The sequence below is a fragment of the Thamnophis sirtalis genome, unplaced genomic scaffold (genome assembly GCF_051295495.1).
Source record: "Thamnophis sirtalis isolate CommonGarterSnake01/CBP01778 unplaced genomic scaffold, rThaSir2_p1.2 scaffold_1, whole genome shotgun sequence".
NCBI lineage: Eukaryota > Metazoa > Chordata > Lepidosauria > Squamata > Natricidae > Thamnophis > Thamnophis sirtalis.
This window is the reverse complement of record NW_028261381.1, coordinates 12,755,749-12,776,954: the sequence shown is the minus strand read 5'-3', so window position 1 is coordinate 12,776,954 and position 21,206 is coordinate 12,755,749. Positions and strand designations below refer to the sequence as shown.

General features: G+C 40.7%; 1 protein-coding gene across 1 annotated transcript in view; it reads right to left on the bottom strand.

Moving 5' to 3' along the window:
• Positions 1–216: 216 nt before the first annotated feature.
• CAVIN2 (caveolae associated protein 2) overlaps positions 217–21,206 on the bottom strand; it is a 34,392-nt gene continuing 13,402 nt past the window's right edge. The window contains exon 2 of the mRNA XM_014069459.2: positions 217–5,452. Coding sequence (XP_013924934.1) covers positions 4,691–5,452 — 762 coding nt within the window. The 3' untranslated portion in view covers positions 217–4,690. The remainder of the gene's footprint in view (positions 5,453–21,206) is intronic.

Here is a 21,206-nt window from a genome sequence, read left to right as displayed (position 1 = left end):
AATCTCAGAATAAAATATGCATCTGGAAAACAGCAGCACACTAGACACCTCAAAATCCCGAAGAAATTGGGGTTGCCTTGACAACCAAAGCTGATGTTATTTGCATGTTGTTGTTTTTAAAAACAGCATAGAAAGCAGAAATGTGTTTAATGTCTAATTTTGCAATGGATGTTTTTCTTCTCTTGTTTTGCAATAATTTTGTTCAGACAAATACAATGTGACTCAGTTTACTTTTTATTTAGCTGAACACATCTGTAGTTAGTAACAGGCACTGATATTAAATCAAATGAAGGCAAATGTGTGATTATATTGCAGTTATTTCTATTGATTGTAACTCTCTCATAACATTGTAATTATTAAAAAAAAAGTTTAACTGTCAAAAAATCTTCCTTGGAAATAAACTCTGATCAACATCCAGAGACACATTAAATGACTGTATGAGATACTCCATCTAGAATTGTTTACTAACATATAGCCTCTTAAAAAACTTTTTGAAACAAAATTGCAGTGTTAAATATATTGGGGGGGAACCCTCAAATTTCTAGTGCAATTTATGCAAAAGTTAAGTATATTAAAAGGGGAATTATATACTGTATATGTATATATATTGATATAAGATTGTCAAGCATTTATATATTGCTGGATTACACTTCTGATTAAGAGGAATGAAGAATTCAAATAGAATGAATACATGCTGTAGGAATGCACATTCACTTCTGAATAGTTTGGTCACAAAAATGCCTCTCATATGCAGAAATTCCAGCTTCTACATGGCTGTGAAATTTACTATGTATTACAGGGTGCTCAAGGTGGTGGATGCAACATCCCCATCCTGTTCAGTAGGAAATTTCCATGTACAAAACCCTCCTGAAATTAAACATAACTGCCCACAGGCAGAGCTGATATTTGTTTTACACAGAAGAAATCCATTCAGAATTGCATTCCTTGCCTTTTATCACTCAAGTCAGTATTTTTTAAAAATCTCAAACAAAAATTCCAACATGGCATCAAATCATCTGACATCACCAGCTAAAAATGGAATAATGTGTTCCACTTTTAGAACTGTTCTCATGTCTAATCCAAGCACGTATTCTACACATTACATGGAACATTCAAATCACACAGAAATGACCAGGTGATGTTAATAATCCTTTGTGCATCTGATGAATGTTAAAAATAAAAGAGAGATTATTAAAATCATAGTCTGATGGACACTGTCAATATTCAGTAGGATTATTTCATACTCTTGGACAATTCCTAGGTGATCTATATATATATATATATTCCACATTTGGGCATTGATCTGTGTGGCTAAGCACACTTAAACACCCATAGCAAACAAGGAAGATAAGATTCATACTGCTGATGGGAACTGTGATGTTTTTTTGTTGTTGTTGTAAAATATGCTTACCTGGATATACTTTTCAAAACAGTCTTCTCTTTAACATTGTGCAGACCCAGAATAAAAATATATTTTCCCTGGATAATATATTTGGGCTACTTATGTACGTATCTTACTATCCTAGCCCCTCTCTTATTTTATTATATATTCTTTGAACTTTCATTTGATCATCTTGCACTATGCCAAGATGCCATCTCTCACCCTACACTCTTAAATACAGTAGTTTGGTGCATAGATCACTATTTGATAATCTATTTCTATGAACTACTTAGATTATATATATATAACCCTATATCTCCCTTTGGCCATTTAAAACAATAATTGTTTTTATTAAGCAAATAATATTTTCTTTATTCTTTTAAATGTATTCTCTCTTAAAATAAATCTAACATAAAACATATATATCTATATACATTAATGATCAACTTAAGGCTGTATGGAATAGAAACAAGCAACTTATCCTAAGCAGCTATACAGACATTCCATTATAAGTTTGCTTGATCTGCTACCCCACCAATCACCTATGTGGCCTTCCGTAATAGTTGTGAAGCAACATGTCACCTCACAGGAACAGTCCGGCCTTTCAAGAGATGGCATGTCTGCCTCAGGAAGCAAATCTGGTCTTTCCTGAAATGGAAGCAACTTGCCAAGGTTGTGGAGAACTACATGAGGGGATTCTTTTGTGTCAGAATATCTTTGCTGACTTAGGATATGATGCAACCTGACCTGGGCCATAGGGTGTATGTGTGGAAGGAGGAATGCTCCTTGCTATTTTGCTCACGCGGCATGCCAGTCTTGGCACATGATCAAAATAGTACATGCAACTTTCTCGGCTAGGAAAGAATAGTACTTCCTCCTTGCTTTGAATATTATGTTGGAACTAGATAAAGAAGTCAGAGATCCTATTTGCCTGTGTGTGTTCCTCAATATATTTTGCCCTATGTCAGTTGGGGAGAACAAAGAAGGTATTCTCCCATCAACCCCGATCACTGACTATTCTGGCTGGGTCTAATGAGAGTTGTAGACCATCAGTTTCTGCAGTGCGCAGACACTCCCTAATCATACCATGTTATTTTCAATCTAGACACTAAGACGAGATATGCATCTTACTGATCTCATAGTTTTATGTCTAGACATGTATCTTATCGCTCCACCAATTGTGTGTGTGTGTGGGGGGGGAATGCTGTTCCATGATTGGAAGGTACACATGGTGGAAAAAAATCTACAATAGATCTTAACATATATTACCTTTGATTACTACTATTACTTCATTACTACACTATGACAGTAATCCTACATGTAGTCATCTGAAAGTAAATCCGAAAAGACTTGATATGATTGACTTCAGAACATAAGCTATACGACTGTATGGTACAGATAGTCCTCGACCTACGACCATCATTGAACCCAAAATTTAAGTTGCTAAACGAGAGTTGTTAAGTGAGTTTTGCCCTACTGAATACCTTTCTTGCCACAATTGTTAAGTGATTCACTGCAGTTGTTAAGTTGGTACCACAGTTGCTGGTAGGTGAATCTGGCTTCCCCATTGACTTTGCTCGTCAGAAGGTTGCAAAGAGTGGTCACATGACCCCAGGACATGGCAACCGTCATAACTAAGAATCAGTCGCAAGGCATTTGAATTTTGATCACGGGGATCCTGCAATGATTGGAAGTGTGAAACACGGTCATAAGTCACTTTTTTCAAAGCTGTTGTAACTTTGGATGGTCACTAAATGAACTGTTGTTAACTCGGGGACTACCTGTAGTTTCACAAGAACTTGATTTCCTTTTATTTGAAAGGAAAAAACAAAAATAAAGCTCGTTTTGCAAGGAGCTGGTGGATGAAGGAATATTCTCAACATCAATAAAACAAAATGATGCAGACACTATGAGACAGAAAACTCAACTGCCTAATTGTTCTGTATCAACAGTTATTAATTAACTAAGGGACCGAACAGCGATAAGGAAGCAAAAATCCCATTTTCATTTTTGTTGAGGTGCAGCCTCCTCACAGTAATTTGTTTCTCAAATCAATTGTATATGCTAAAAATATCTTTTCCAGTGCATCTGCACATAATGTGTATAAGTATACTGTCAAAAGCTGTACTTCTCAGTAATTCACGCCTGCATTTTTAGTATCAGCTCTTGTGACAGGAAGTTCACCCTTACTTTGTGCTAGGATAGTCACAGCACATCAAGAAGGGAAATTACAAACTTTGAGGATTCCATAGGTTAGGAAAAGGCGATGAATTGCATAGGTGCGAAAGAGTTTAGCTTATAATTGGATTGTAACTTAAAAAGCAGTTAATAGGGGAAAGTTAGAAGGCAAAGAGGATACTGTAATGGATTTTACAGTTCCCTCCGAAAGTGAGAGAAACTGTCTTTTCAATGCAGGCCCACAGTCTAGATTGAAGAAAACATGGGATCTGTATTTGAAAAAAACAAGACCATGTTTGCACCATTTAATAGCCATGACTTCCCCACTGAGAGCTGATTGCAGATGGGGATGAGGGTCATGGATCTATCCAAATCTTCAATAAATCTTTAACAATGAAATTATGCATGGCATAGATAAAGTGGACAAGCTATTTTCCTCTTCCCAAAACACTAGAACAAAATTGAATACATTGGAAGAATCAGGATTGACCGAATGACTTTTTTTTTTTTTTTTTTACACAACCCGTAATTACATTTTGGAATTCAGTACCATGAGATGTGGTACTGGCTTAAAAAAAAAAGGGTGGATCAATTCATGAAAGTCTTGGGGATCAAAGAATTGATGGCAGTGTGACCTCCCTGAATCTGTTGGGAGACGAACAGACAAATGAGCTTCCTTGTGAAGTAGATTGGCCAGACATTCGGCTGAACTAGATGGGGCAAAAGAGATCTAATCTAGCAGGGAACTGCTTATATTCTTAACTACAATTTAAAAGAGACTGTGTAGGCAACGCCTTTTATCAAACGGCCTAATTGTCTTGAACACTTCTTTTAAACCCATTCTAGGTAGAGTGAAGAAACATTTAGAAAGTAAGAAGAGGTTTGAAGTGGTGATGGAAAGAGGTTAGAGCGGCCAAGAAATCTGCTTTTGTGTTATTTGGAGAACAGTCCTACTTTTTGACTGTGGGAGTCAATTCTAATTGAGTGAACAGTTTTTGTAAGGAAATCTACGCTTTAAAACCAACAATTCCACTGTGATGCACTATTAGACCCCACATTGATAGTATACCAGACATATTCTGGTGACTGATATAATTAAAAAATATCATTCGTAGAAAGGACACAGGCAATTTACGCGGTTTGGTTTACGTGAAGGACAGCTGCTTGATTGGATTCTTCAGAATATTCAACTTCTTCACTGGTTGGCTTGTTTCTTTCCTCATAAAGTTCTTGTCTGATTTCTAACGAAGCTCTATAGTCATCATTTTCTTCAACAATTGCAAGCTCAATGTTGTTGTTGATCACCACCTCTCCTTCACTTCCTGACTCTTTTTCCAAGGAATCAGCAAAGGCTTTTCCTTCTTCCATTGGAGAAGAAGAAGGGACTGGATCTGAAGTGAAGGGGATCTCTTCACCGGCTGCGTGCTCACTGCCAGTCGCTTCCACTAGCTTATCTTCTACTTCTATAGATGTGTCTCCGTCCCGGACTTTCTTCACGTTGAATGTCAGGGGAGAGACCTTGAAAGACGAGCTTTTGGAGGAAGAAGACTTCTGATGGTTAGGGGTAAAAGACTTCTTGATCTTCTCTCTCCGTTCAGGCGAGACAATCTTGTTCATCTTCTTTTCAAAGTTTTGGCGGGAAAATGCTTTCTTCAAGCTGTCGACCTTTTTAAGGCTCGATCTCTTGATTTTCTCAGCTCTGGTCTCCTCCATTTTCTCATCCATGCTGTCTTCTGCAAGGTCATCGTGGGGCAGCTCATCCTCTGAGGATAACTCCACGGTGTGCAAGGTTTCTTCCAAGGTTTTGTTCTCATCGACAGGCTCTTCCTTCCCATCAGTAATACTGGGAACAGGTTCTTTCACAAATACGCTGGCAGGGATTTCATTTTCTTCCTGTAAAGAGTTGATATGTGTTTATTCAAGCTTCACAAGACACAGCACTTGATAAACAAGGCACAGCCCTGAATAACATCAATATTTTTTTCCTTTGGGATAATGAGGTAAAGGAAGTGGTTTTTGTGCCACAGTATATTCAACCAGTAACAATCACTTACTTCCTATGGAATTGTTCTTTTAGACTGCGTAAAAGTAATGAGTTTATGAGCTGTGATCTACTATTAGAATAAAATACATTTTAGTCAACATTGCTATCAGAGAATAGTGCAGCTGTAATCGTGCCAATATCTTAACACCATTAAAAACAGGATGTAGGATCACTTCCAATTTCCCTATCATCCCTTCTCTTCTGGAACAGAAATCCTCTCCTGTTAGGTTGAACTTCAATTAACAATATGTCAATATAAATGTTAAAGAGTTACCCAAAATTCCTTGCTTAGTGCAGGATATGAAATGAACAGATGTGGTTGGTGGACATCAGTTAAACACTTGGGAACATTGTTTCCCCTGGCCGTAATTTATTCTCTCAGTACTGGATCCAACTTACTCTTCTGATATGGGTTCAGGATTACTTTTCCATCATGGCTTTACTCCCCAAAGAAATAATTCAGAATGGTACAAATTGCCCTTGATTTTTGCTTCTGCAACAGCTGTAGGACTGACTTGCCAAACTGAGTGTCAGAACTTTGAACTTGCTAAAATAAGCGTGACCCGTCAAAAGCGCGGACGACAAAAGCGCGATCGACAAAATTGCGCCTTTGACGTCATCACAGCGCGACAAAAAAGATCGAAAAATTCAAATAAAAATTAATAAAAATTAAATTAAAGCAAGCCGATTCACATAAAGGTAAGGGTTAGGTTTAGGTTTAGGGTTAGGGTTAGGTTAAGGGTTAGGGTTAGGGTTAGCTTTAGAGCGTTAGCGTTAGCGTTAGGGTTAGGTTAAGGGTTAGCGTTAGGTTTTGGTTAAGGGTTAGGTTTAGGGTTAGGTTTAAGGTTAGGTTTGGGGGGCTTAGGGTAAGGTTTTCGCTTTATTTTTACATTTTTCAAACTTTTTCGTCGCGCTGTGATGACGTCACAGCGCGCTTTTGTCGAGCGCGATTTTGTCCTACGCGCTTTTGTGGTGGAACCAAAATAAGAGCATTTTTTTTCTCTCCTGAGAAGTACAACCTTTACTTTGAGATATGTGGGCGTGTGGCAAGTGAATTTCCTTACATACCTTTTCAGATTAACTAGATTTCCCTCCCCATGGCTGCATTGTTCAAAATAGGTTGCAAACAGAACTTTGACCTCAAAACTAATTATAAGAACTTATAATTATGCATCTGATTTTTACAAAGACAAAACTTTGGCCTATCAGAACATCAATGTTATGCATGGAACTTTCTCAAATTCTGGCTCTTTAGTTATTTTGAACTACAACCTTCTATCTAGCATGGGCTGCATCAACATGTGGTATTGATGGGTGACAGCCATCAAGACTGAGATTGCTCTTCCAGAATAGTACTGTCTATACACAAGTGGAAGGTACCATCTTTCTATATATCCATCCATCATCTAAATATCCCTGTTGAACAACAACCAAACATAATACTGAATACCAACATCATTTTTGAATATGTGTAGATCTCTAAGAGAGAGGTTCCAACCTTTTTTGTACCAGGGACCGGTTTTGGGGAAAACAATTTTTCCTCAGACTAGCGGTGGCTGCGTGGGGACAATGATTTCTTATGCTACCTAGATTCCGTGCAGGCACAGTGTTTACTGTTTACTAGGATTTGTATGCCGCCCACTCTCGCGACTCAGGGCGGCTTACAGATAAACAGGGAGGGGGAACATATAAAAATTAAAAAGAACAGACATTAAAAATTACACAACATTCATGTAGCTTAGGATAGGGCTGGATGAAATCAAATCAACCCCAGGCCTGCTGGAACAGCCAGGTCTTAATCGCTTTGCGGAAGGCCGGGAGAGTAGTAAGGGTCCGGATCTCCACGGGGAGATCGTTCCATAGGGCCGGAGCTGCTACAGAGAAGGCCCTCCCCCGGGGAGTCGCCAGCTGACATTGACCGGCAGATGGAATCCGGAGGAGGCCTAATCTGTGCGATTTTATAGGTCTCTGGGAGGTAAATGGCAGGAGGCATTCTCTCAGGTAGCCAGGTCCTAAACCATGTAGGGCTTTAAAAGTAATGACTAGCACCTTGAAGTGCGTCCGGAGACCAATGGGAAGCCAGTGCAGCTCGCGGAGGATAGGTGTAACGTGGGTGTACCTAGGTACCCCCACAATCGCTCACGCGGCTGCATTCTGGACTAACTGAAGTCTTCGAACACTCTTCAAGGGCAGCCCCATGTAGAGCGCGTTACAGTAATCCAGTCTTGAGGTGACGAGGGATAAAGCTTCACTCACATCAGAGGTGGGTTGCTGCCAGTTCAGCCTGGATCGGCCAAACTGGTAGTAGCGGCGGCAGGAGGCTCTGCCCACCTGCCCGGAAGCTTCTGCACATGCACAGAAATGTCAAACGTGCATGGGAGTGCGCGCAGGAGCACGTCTGAACCAATAATAAAAAAAATTAGCAACCCACCTCTGACACACTTACATGGCCCAGTTCCTAACAGGCTGCAGACTGGTACCAGTTTGTGGCCCAGGGGTTGGCAGAAAACATAGGGGTATATTTCTCACCTATCCATTTGTCATATTATTATTGGTGGTGCTTTTTTGTATTTTGCAATTCTATATTTGGCTAATCAATGGCCATAAACAAGTTTTCCTTTACTTATTACTAGAACTTAAAGAGTCTATCCCCAATGATTTAAAGAGGAAGGAAGATAAACACCATATGAATTTGACCTTGAAACATTTGCATTCTCTTCTAATTTCTGCTACACTTGATACAATAAAACTGGGCACGTAAATTTATTCTTTGTTTCATGCTTTTTTTTATAGTTTCAAGATGGAAAAAAGGTGAGTGACACTGTTACTATCAGCCACTTGAAGATTATAAATTAGCCAATCACTATTGAAAAATTTTGTGGCAGAAAACAATGGAATCAATTTAGGCTTAACAATAATGGAACCTTGACCTACTTAGAATGCTTAGAATCTACATATTTTGGGAGGGTCATAGATACTTGTGCCAAGATGTGAATATGGGTTGGGCATGTGGAATAATGCAGAACCAGAAAAAAAGACAAATATAAAACTTAAGTGCGATCACTGAATAATGATGGAGGATGGTTAAATTGCAAGCTTTCATTAATCAGCATCCTCAAATGTCCTCCTTTTTTTATACTGTTCTCATACATAAAGAGTTGAGTTTATGAGGATCTTTATTAAATTGCATCTTGAGTGGAGATTAACATCATTCCAAAGGCTCAATATTTCTATGAGAATATCCTTGGCATGTTTAGGGGTGGGCGGAGAGACCCATCTAATGAAGTTGTCCACAGGACAGTTTAACATCATCTATTTTGCTTTAAATTAAATAATATAGAAACAAAGCCCACCAAGCGACAAAATAATTATTAAACCAGTTTTGCAGTACAGATAGCACTCATAAAATGTTGAAAATGAAAGACGATACAGAATCAAAATGGGAGGAAGCTATTTTGAGCCTTGATGTGTTTGGGAGAAGTTGTGGCAAAATAGAATATAGGAAATAAAAGGTGTATAATGGCGTCCACTTCCACTTAGGAATTCAAGCAGAGCAATCACATTTTTTAATTAAATTAATATAAAATAACAAAGTATGCAGTATTTGGAATCTCCCTGCCACAAGGCAGGTTCAAGAGAGAGCTGGCTTTTACGAAGGACCAGATATATTAAAACCATGACATTGATTTGGAGAAAATCCTGCTACTTTTAAGCAGAAACAAAGCTATAGACCAGGGGTAGTCAACCTTTTTATACCTACCGCCCACTTTTGTATCTCTGTTAGTAGTAAAATTTTCTAACCGCCCACCGGTTCCACAGTAATGGTGATTTTATGAAAACCTAATGAAAACGTTTTTAAATAATGCTATGATTTTTTTAAAAAAAAGTCAATTAATTTTTTTAAAAAAGAAAGTGCTTCAGTATCCGACAAAACTCCTACCGCCCACCATGAAAGCTGGAACGCCCACTAGTGGGCGGTAGGGACCAGGTTGACTACCACTGCTATAGATGGAAAGAGATGACAAATGTGAAGAGGAAATGTACTTTCCCCAAAGCCCCTGAAGGCAGAACAAGCAGCAATGGATGGAAACCAATCAAGGAGAGAACAATCTAGAACTAAGGAGAAATTTCCTGAAAGAACCACCAATCAGTGGAACGACTTGTCTCCAGAAGCTGTGGGTGCTCCATTACTGGAGGCTTTTAATAAGAAGAGACTGGACAGGCAGTTGTCTTCAATGGTATAGGGTTTCCTGCTTGAGCAGTGGGTTGGACTAGAAGACCTCAAAGGTCCCTTCCAACTCTGTTATTCAGCAACAGAGTAATGCTTCACTAGTGTGGCATGAAAAGCAGCTAGAGGTAGTCTTCAACTTACAACCACAATTGAGCCCAAAATTTATGTTGCTAAGTGAGAAATTTGTCGAGTGAGTTGTGCCCCATTTTACAATTTTTCTTGCCCCATTTGTTAAGTGAATGACTGCAGCTGTTAAATTAGTAACACGGTTGCTAAGTGAATCTGGTTTCCTTATTAATTTTTGCTTAGGTCAGAAGGGGATCGCATGGCCCTGGGATACTGCAACCATCCTAAATGTAAATCAGCTGACTGTAAATCAGGTGACCATGGGGATGCTGCCACAGTCACAAGTGAAAAATGGTCATAAGTCACTTTTTCAGTGCTGTTATAACTTTGAACTGAACTAAATGAACTGTTGTAAGTAGCGTGACCCGTCAAAACCGCGTTCCACAAAAGCGCGGTCGACGAAATCACGTATGTTACGTCATCACAACCCGACGAAAAAGATTGAAAAATTGAAATAAAAATTAAATTACAGCAAGCCGATTCACATAAAGGTAAGGGTTAGGTTAAGGGTTAGGGTTAGGTTAAGGGTTAGGTTTAGGTTTAGAGCGTTAGCGTTACGTTTAGCGTTAGGTTAAGGGTTAGCGTTAGGTTTTTCGTTAGGTTAAGGGTTAGGGTTAGGTTTAGGGTTAGGTTAAAGGTTAGGTTTAGGGTTAGGTTTGGGGGGGTTAGGATAAGGTTTTCGCTTTATTTTTACATTTTTCGATCTTTTTCGTCGCGCTGTGATGACGTCACATACGCGCTTTCATCGACCGCGATTTTGTCCTCCGCGGTTTTGTGGTGGAACCGTAAGTAGAGGACTACCTGTATAATTTCTGCAGTCCAAGGAAGGACATGCCAGGAAAGAAAAATATGCTGGAAGAATTCTCCACCAAATGAATAGGCTACAAAGGAGCAAAACTCTCACCTTGCCCACCTGCCTTTCTATAAACACATTACAGAAATCATCAATGAACTAATAATGGTAGGCTTGCATAGCTTTGGAGCCTAGAATTTTCCAGCAAGTTCAGGGCTATTTTTGAAGTTGCTACCTGCATTATCTACTCATTCCTATACACGTCTGTCGCTCTCTTGGCTTCTGCTCATTTCCAGCCAGATAATGCTCACCAGATAAAACTCCCCCCTTCATGTTGTTAGGGAAAGAACAGCAGGGAGAGAGAGAGAGAAAGAGAGAGTATCTTTTGACCTAGAACAAGATAGGTATGCCAAGCAAAATGTTGCAATTACTTTATTCTGTTCCCTGGGAGAAACTAATCGCAAAATGCAGCAAGTTATAATGTTGCATTTGCCTGTTAGATAGTGTTGGTTCCCTTGCCAAAAATAGTTTCTAGGAAGAAAGGTCACTGCCTCAGCTATCTCAGGGTGAGCATCTTGGATTTATTGCATCTTGTGCTTGGTTAAGCAGTTGGGCCTTTTCAGATAAAGCCGGTGAAAATGCCAGGTCAGAATTTCAAATATATGCGATACACTGTAAAAGTTTTGGAACTTCTTTCATCAAGCGCGTTTTTTTCCCCCAAGTAAAGAAACATCACCTATTGTTCCCATCAGCTGCTTTTCCCATCAGCTGCTTGTTTCTTAAGCAACTTGCTGGGAAACAGGAATGTTGAGTTCTGCTTTCAGAAGCAAGGCTTAATAAAGAAGCAGAGGACCCAAAACACAGCCATTCGGACAGCCCTGGCACTGTATTTGTTTGTCTATTTATATTCATGAATTCAGAGCTATATAAACCCCTCTCCTGAGGAATCCTTGCTCTTCCACAGTCACAGTGGATTGCAAGGAATTTGGAGAAAATTATTCTAGGATGCTCACTCAAGTACTATAGTTAAACCTGTGCTCCCTGCTTGTCATCCCAGGTGAGTTGAAAGTATGCCTAGTATGTCCATGTGTGAAGAATGCCTCTTGACATCAATGAAGAACTAAGAGACGCCTTCTAGCGAAGATGAATAACAACTCTGGTGACCGATGGGGCTTTATGTCCAGGATATCAGAAAGGAAACATGCCTGGAAAATTTTCTTCATAGAAACTCCAGATCTTTCTGGAATGCGTTGAACAGTCTGACATATTTACACTTTTTATTTGGAATTTATTGTAAAGCTGGCGCTTACTCCGCAATCTCAGGAAAATGCTTGTGTGCACAGGAGGAGGAAACAAGGGGATGCAGCCTATTACGTCTGTAATGCCCTGAAGCCACATACACAAACACACGTGTATTTTCCTGGGGTTCACTGACAAATGCGCACCCGACAAAAGCGCGCCGACAAAACCGCCACGACAAAACGCAAAGCCGAAAGCACGCCCACTAAAGTGCGTTGACAAATGCGCGCCGACAAAAGCGCGCCATCGAAAATAACACGAAAACAACGGTAACAACGTTAACAACCCTAACCCTAACCTAAAAACCCTAATCATGCTTTTGTGGGCGCGCTTTTGACTTCGCTGTTTTGTCACGGCGGTTTGTCGGCACACATTTTTCAGGCGCGCATTTGTCGGGTCACGTTTTCCTGGGACTTCATAGTATTTCTCTGGGGTGTCACAGCCTGGTGCAATGATCATGTTGATCCTGAAGCCAAACCACTTTTCCCACTTGGGATCCAAATATTACATATCTTTGGTTTGCTCCGATCGCTTAATATTTGGATGTCTACGGGCTCTTCTAAGCATACTTATTTCACTTGGCAGTCATCAGGAACAGCTGTTAAGGGAAATGTCTTCCACAAAATTTTCAACCCGGTTTTAAAACATACTGTGGCCGTGAATTATGTTTGTTAACTATACGAGTCAAAAATAAGTGCTAAAAGCGTATTTTTAATTTTCCTGTCAGCTCTCCAGCCGTGAACACCTGATCTTCTTGTGAAACGGAACCCCGGGCACCCATTTGTTTTATGTTTAGAGAAGGGAAAACATGGGGTTTTCTCTTTCACTTTATTTCCTTACTTAAATTATGGAACGGCAAAATGATTGCCTTTTTTTTTTCTGTTTGAGAAAAACCTGTTTCACTTTGGGACAGATTTGGGGAAACAAGCAATTAGCAGGATTTTCTCCTGCTTTCACATGCCTCATCCAAGCATCTGTACAATTTGGCATCTCTTCCATGTTTCCCTCATCTGCCCTGCAATTTGGGAAAGTAAGAAATAATATTGGTTCTCTTTTTTAAACTTCTCCCTACAATGGCATCAGTATAAAAGAGAGAAAAGTAGGGAAGGGAAAAGAATCAAGGATCTTCCTGATTCCTTAAGGATTCTGACAGTTATTACATCCATCTTAGAAAGTGGACTCTGATTTATCTGCCTCCTACATTTTGCCATTGTGTTTTGCCCTGAGGTGGTTTTGAATTTAAGAAAATTCAAAATGGCTGTCACTCTTAAAATGTCTCCCTTCTCTGCTTTTCACTGAGGTCTGCCATTAAAATGAGCTAGCAGATGAATAAATTCTAATTCGAACGTGAATCATATGTTACTTGTGATCCAGGAAAACAATTCTTGGTCAAAGTAGACAACTACTATTAGAATTAGCTGAACAAACTACAGAATGTGAATTTCAGTTTTTCTTGTATACTACATCTTATATGAAATAAAAGGTTTTTTTTAAAAAAATGATTTAAGATACTGCAGTGGAATTTTCTCTGTACTCTAGTTTTAAGATACTTTGATACTGTTATGATTATTTTTATGGTTATTGTATTATGGATATTTCACTTAAGGTTGCACAACTGCAGTGATTTAAAAATATAATAAATAAATAAATGGATAACTAAAGAAAAAGAACGTGGCGTATCTTTTCTTTAATACTGCTTAGCAGAAAGCCGAATTCAGCAAACCATTACGCAAGCAAGTAAAATTTAGTATCAAGGCATTCTTGCACCCCGATTCACCCGCATTACACCTATCCTCCGCGAGCTGCGCTGGCTACCTGTTGATCTCCGGATGCGCTTCAAGGTGCTATTGACCACCCATAAAGCCCTACATGGCAGTGGATCTGGATACTTGAGAGACCGCCTTCTGCCAATTACCTCCCTACGGCCTATAAGATCTCATAGGTTAGGCCTCCTCCGCATCCCATCGGCCAGCCAATGTCGGCTGGCAACCACAAGGAGGAGGGCCTTCTCAGTAGCGGCCCCGACCCTTTGGAACGAGCTCCCCGTAGAGATTCGTACCCTCTCCACCGTCCAGGCCTTCCGCACAGCCTTGAAGAACTGGCTCGCCCGTCAGGCCTGGGGATAAGGACCACTACCCCGCCCGAATGTTGTATGCATGTTGCGTATTATCTTATTATGTGTTGTTGTCGTAGTATTGTATTGTATTGTATTCCCCTCTCCCTGGTTTCTGTGAGCCGCCCTGAGTCCCCTCAGGGAAAAGGGCGGCCTACAAATAAAATCAATTCCAATTCCAATTCTCACTTACTAAATATTGGAATGCCACAATATAGTTTGCACCTCTGAATCAATGGAAGAATAATGCATTTGTATGGATGTAAAACCAACTATGGTTTCTCCCATAAACTCTTATGATTATCATCAGTATTAGGCTAACTCCATTTAAAACATGGCACAGCAGACATCTGATATGAACAGGCTAATAGTAAGATGATAGACGTGAGGTTCATTCATCTCCATGATACGAGTCTTCTCCTGGCGTTTCATGCAATTTCCACATAATTACCCACATGAGCAAACAATATACCGCAGTGTCACAAATGACCAAGGATAAGCATTCTCTAAAACCTCTGGGGGAGAGGGAGAGGGAGAGGGAGAGGGAGAGGGAGAGGGAGAGGGAGAGGGAGAGGGAGAGGGAGAGGGAGAGGGAGAGGGAGAGGGAGAGGGAGAGGGAGAGAGAGAGAGAGAGAGAGAGAGAGAGAGAGAGAGAGAGAGAGAGAGAGAGAGAGAGAGAGAGAGAGAGCACAATATGATGGCTGTTCTGCTCAAACATTTTACAAGAGAACAGTTTGCCTCTAATCAAAAGGCAGGTTCCTTGGGAGCAAATTCTGCAAACTAAAAACAAACTGATTTTAAATGAGGATTAAAAAAAAAAAACCCAACACGAAAACCTTTGGATTAAAAAAAAATAGAATATGAATTGCCTATTTATTCAGACTGAAAACAAAGGTTGTTCCAATTAGTTGAATTAAATATTAGTGACTACTTAGGATACATTTACATAAATAATATATAAAGGCAGATGTGTGTGTAGGGGGTGATTCACAGTGAAGGCTTTTTCAAAACGTTCCAAATTATTAGCCGTAATTAAATCAGAAGGAAGCTACACATATTGAAAAGTGATGAAAATATATTTTCCATTTCCAGATTTAGTACGGCACGCTTTCATTTTCTAATTCAGTAGTGGAAGTACATTTGAATTAGTACTGATTTTAGAAGGGGAAACAAAAAGAGGTTTTAATGGTCCTAATGGTTCCTGCCCATAATGAACCTTTGTTCAGAAAGCGTTTGTGAGTTCGTCTTTCTTACTACCTCCCAGAGGAAAAAAGCCAATGTGTCAAAAAAGTTCTGCCGTTGCAGCCGCTGTAATAATATGTGCAAATTGGCGCACTGTGAGAAGATTTAATGGTCTTGTATGCTATGTTATCAATTTCTTTCAGAGTCCATTATAATTTTCTGCAACTTTACCTTCCTAACTCACTTTGTCTTGATTTTTGAGCATGCAGGTGTTTTGTCAAACCTTGTTCCGTTCTAATTCCAAGCACCAAATACATTGAAACAATTGAATTTCTGCTATTTTCTTCCCTTCTTGCGTGTTTCATTCCAATAGCAAACATTTAAAAATTGCCCTGTTTGGAATAGTCCTGATTATGGTTAGACGCCACTATCTCTAACATACTTGGAAATTTTTGTTCCCCTGTGTCCTATGAAAAGTCTACTTTTTCATACACCCATCAATACTTGTCCATTGTGGGTCACCTCCTAAATTTGTTCATCCACTGAGTGATATACGATGAGCAGAATAATGTTTCTTCTGCATCCCAAATGCGGGGGGAAAAAATCATGCCACTTACATGATCCCTTCAAAGCAGGAAGGAATGATGCCAAAGCTTAAAAAGGCTTTGCAAACAGTCAATTTTCAGCTGCTTGCATTTCTAACAACTCCCGCAGCCGCAGACGAAAGGAAAAGAGGATAAGCGGAAACAATCCGGAAAATCAAAACAAAAGAAAAGTGAAAAGGCCTTTTGAGGTTTTATCTATTTAAAACAGACATTTTCTCCTAAAGGTGCCTCAACAGCACAAATGCCTTTTAGATGTACTGAACTTCACACCCCAATAGGGGACTCAAGTTATTTACTGTTTTGTATCCTGTCCTATTGTGAGGGTGCAGAGAGGGTTATGGGATTCAGTGAAATTCAATAAACCCCTACAATGGGACTTTGTGCCCTCATTTCATCATTCTGAAATCCTTATTGTCAGCCTCTGTTTCGTTGCTGCTTCGGCTGCCATTGAAACGGGGAAGGGGGGGGCATGGTATTTGGGAGGGGAATCATTATGTGCTGGAGGATTATTAGAAGCTGTCCTGACCATCTCTCTGCGCATGTGACAGAAGGGAGTTTCCCGCCAAGGCCAACTGTCCAGCATTCCAGTCTGACGATGCTTTTTGAAGATATCTCCCACCTGACACTTGGGTGAATTATTATTGGACTATGAAATGGGGTGGCAAGGGGAGGGGATTGAATTATACATGATATCCATTGCTTTCGCGCCAATTTACTCAAGACTCAGCTTTGCTTTGCTACTCGTTGTTTGTAATTAGTAAAAGTACACTTAATTCTAAGAATGGAGTCGAGTGGTTTCTTTCCTGGTTATTAAATGAAGCAGCACCTGACACTTATCCTCTCTTTCTGGTTTAGACAATGGCCTGGATGTCCAATTATACAGAGGGCACTTTTCTATTTGATGGCAATTCAAGTCAAGAAACATAAGAAGGAAAAGCAGAGACTATCGTGAAACACCTGGGCAGTAGATGGAACAGATCACCACGATAACATGTACTGTACTGATGACAGAATGATTTTGAAGCATGAGTATATGGGTACACTCACCCACACATATCTATCTGTGCAAACACATTAAATGCAAAATTCTTCGTTTTAGTGTATTTTTAAGGTGATGGTAATTGATATCTAGGTGTTTAAGATAATTAACCAATGCACGAAGAATAAATCTTTTTCATGGTATAAAGTTTCACAGCATAACAAGAGTTTTTGCCTTCAGTTAAGTTGACAACATTTCTGTCCATGCACTGTATAAAATATGTAGAGACAACTAATCCCACCGCTAGACATGGTGAGTCATCCAATTCAGTCAGTAGAGAGGGAAGGAAAACAAGAGCAAAAGCAACTCTAGATGCAAAAATGGAAAACAGCCAGCTGTTCCCCAGCTCAAAACCTGAGAATTGCAATAGCAATAGCAGTTAGACTTATATACCGCTTCATAGGGCTTTCAGCCCTCTCTAAGAGGTTTACAGAGTCAGCATATCACCCCCACAGTCTGGCTCCTCATTTCACCCACCTCGGAAGGATGGAAGGCTGAGTCAACCTTGAGCCGGTGAGATTAAGAACCGCTGAACTGCAGATAACAGTCAGCTGAAGTGGCCTGCAGTACTGCACCCTAACCACTGCGCCACCTCGGCTTCAAAGTAAGGGTGCCCACTGCACGATAGGAAAGTTGTCAAGCTTAAACTGAAGAAGAAACAAGAAGGAAGAGAGGGGTGGTGGTTTTCTTCTTCGGAGGACAATCAACTGTAGGAAGTGGTTCTGGGAAGCTTCAGCCCAGGTTGAGCTAGCCCAGGGAGGGAGCCTAACAGCAGGTTAGGACAATGTCCAGGGGTGGGATTCAGCTGGTAAGCCACGGTTGTTCTGGCGATCAGTTGGCTCCGCCCACCTGCCCCGGCTCTATTCCGTCCTATATTTCCAATTTCTGCAAAATTCCACCACTGACAATGTCCCACTACTATATCCAACCCCTCCCACCTGCCACAAGGGTTTGACTATCTCCTCCCCTCATTCTGAAGGCGTAGACTGAAGTGGTGGGAGGGGTTCTCCTTTCGCAGCTTATGTTTAATATCCCACTCAGAAGAGCTAAAAGGAAGACACTGTGACAAGTCTTCTGCATCCTATATTAAAAGAGCCATAATAATTACCTTTAATATATTGCTCTGAAGAGCTCTCAGAATGAGTTACATTAATCCAAAAGAAAAAGGGGAGGTGGGGGCACCTCGCAATCCTGACTGATCTCTGAAACTAAACAGGATTGGCTCTGTTCAAAATCTGGAGAGCTGATTACATGAGAATCCCAGCACTGCAGACACTGGTTAGATCCAGGAAACTGCTGGGAAGAAAGCAACGACGAGCTATTTAGGTAACAATGCCAAAAACAAGATACGGATGCAGTCAACAGGAGGAAGACTCACATACTTCCTTACCGTATCAAAATTTGTCAATGGGATGATTTCACTAAGAGTCTTCACTGCAGTGAGGGCGAGGGGAAGTAGGGTAGAGGGGAATGATGGTGGGAAGACGGAAAGTTGGAGGGGGGCGAAAGAAAGGGTGTATGGAGGGTCGAAGAGGTACATTGGGTTTCTATTTTGGGGGGTATTATTGACAAGAGGAATGGCTGTGTTTATTGTTTAATGTTATATGGCCCCGGTTCTGTACAGTATATGTGTGACTGTACGAAAATGAAAAATAAAACACATTTACACAGAGGAGGAAGACTCACATACTTCCTTACTGTATCAAAATTTGTCAATGGAATGATTTCACTAAGAGTCTTCACTGCAGTGGTGGGTTTCAAAAAAATTTCGAACCTACTCTGTGGGTGTGGCTTCCTTTGTAGGAGTGACTTGCCAGACATGTGACCTGGTGGAAGTGGCTTGCCAGCCATGTGTTTTCTCTCTGTCTCTCTCCTTCCTTTTGTCTCTCTGTCCCTTTTTCCTTTTTTTCTTTCATCTCTCTCTCATTTTTTCTTTCTTTTTATTTATTTATTTCTTCCTTTCTTTCTCTGTGTGAATCTGTCTGTCTGTCTGTCTGTCTCTCTCTCTCTCTGTGTATGTGTGTGTGTGTGTGTGTGTGTGAGTGGTGGGTTTCAAAATTTTTTTGAACCTCTTCTGTAGGTGTGGCCTGCTTTCCGGGTCCACTGGTGGAACCTCTTCTAACCGGTTCGGTAGTTTTGACCAACCGGTTCTACCGAACTGGTGCGAACTGGTAGGAACCCACCTCTGCTTCACTGACACCCCACAGTAAAATTTTGCACATGGACTCAGGAACAGCACTTGCTGTTCAGAGGTGGTATTCAGCCGGTTCTCTCTGGTTCAGGCGAACTGGTAGCGGCTGCTGCGGGAGGTTCTGTCCACCCGCCCCAACATAATGCACGAGCACTGCGCGTGTGCATAAAGCAGCGTGCATGCACAGACGAGGTGCATGCGAGCTCACATTTGCAAACTAGTAGGGAAGGTAAGTCAATCCCTCCCCTGTATACTGTTTCAAAAATATGTGGATCATTTTATCACTCATTCTGTGTCTCATGAAGGGATCGTTCTCTGTATAAGGGGTAAAGATAACACAAGCTTGCATATAGCCAGATCCATGCGTAAGAAAAGTGGGAAACAGCAAGCTTTAATTCACTCCTTTGTATATCTCATAATCTCAACATTTCACCGACCACCAGCAGTAAATTCTAACCACATGAACTAACTAAAGGAATGGTTCCTTACAAGCATGAAATGCATGCATATTTATTTCCACATCCATTTGTTGCTAAACAAGGGTCTTGGAGGAACACACAGTCTCGCATTTAATGAGCTTTTTTATAAAAAGAGAGCTAAATTGAAACCGCACGCTAAGCAGACACAGGTTCTTTGTCCTCACCAGCAGAGTTTAGAACTGTTTAGAGAGGAGGAAAAGTGACAGTTATTTTTCAGATATTTCAAAAGGTTTTCGAAATGAAACTGCAACCTACTAGATGTGTTTGCTTTCAACATTTCTTCTCCACCTCCCCTTAGTTTCCCACCCTCCTTTATATCAGACAATGGTCTAAATAACCTAATAGCCTTTTCAAACTAGATTTATGTAACGGAGTAACAGAGATCATTGCAAGAATTTTGGTCTGGGGAAGACCTTTAGACAAAGGGAACAGGAAGGGGAAGGGCCTGGAACATTATAGCAATGTTTATCATTTTTTTCTGGGGTGTGGCAGGACTGTTCTTTGGACAGACTAAGAAGAGAAATCTGTAAACTCTGGGAACCAAATAGATCAGTCACTCCCGTAATTTTGGCATGTATCATGAGATGTCCAAAAAAAGCTTATCTACTGTATGCTAACACACTCATGCGTATGCTTAAATGCCACAACAATTCTGATATGGAAAAGCTTTACTCATACAGGAGCGAATCTAAAAGGTGCTTAGCCACTTCGGCCCCTACTTGGCTATATGGGTCTGTCCTAACCAGAGGTGGGTTCCTACCAGTTCGCACCTATTCGGTAGAACCGGTTCGTCAAATCTACCAAACCGGTTAGAAGAGGTTCCACCAGTGGACCCGGAAAGCAGGCCACACCTACAGAAGAGGTTCCAAAAATTTTTGAAACCCCCCACTGGTCCTTGGATATGATTATTCTACACTATCATGCTCATATTTATAAAACTCAGTGCCTCTGTGAAAGGTGAGGATGACTACTGCGTTTGTGGTGCAATCAGAACATTGCATGTGTGGAAGTTGTTTTAACGCAAACCAAAGATGCCTTTTAAAAAACAAGTTTACACCATATTCTTATGCATGCCAGTGCTGTGTGGGGTAATTTAAGGTGGTTCTGACAAGTGTCGTCAGCAGCTTCATATCCGGTCACATGGGCGGCAAGCCACTCCCATCCGGTCACATGGGTGGCAAGCCACTCCCACAAAGGAGGCCACACCCACAGAGTAGGTTCGAACAATTTTTGAAACCCACCACTGGTCCTGACCCTATTCTTACAAAATGCCCTGAGATAGTAACAAAGCAGGGATATTCCTTCATCCAGAAGAGGCTTCGAAGAAAGGGAGCAACAGCAGGATCTTCTCTCTTGCATCTCCATCCACCACGATGGAGCCATTTCACCTTCCAGAAAGATTTCAAAGTACAAGTCATGAGATGCCCCACAGTGACTGCAATAGCTGGGGTGTGAGTCTGTATTTCTTATCATATAAGGCTCATTCCAAATGCTGAACCTTCATACAGTCTCAGCTCACATTATGCAACCAGCCAAAGGCACTCT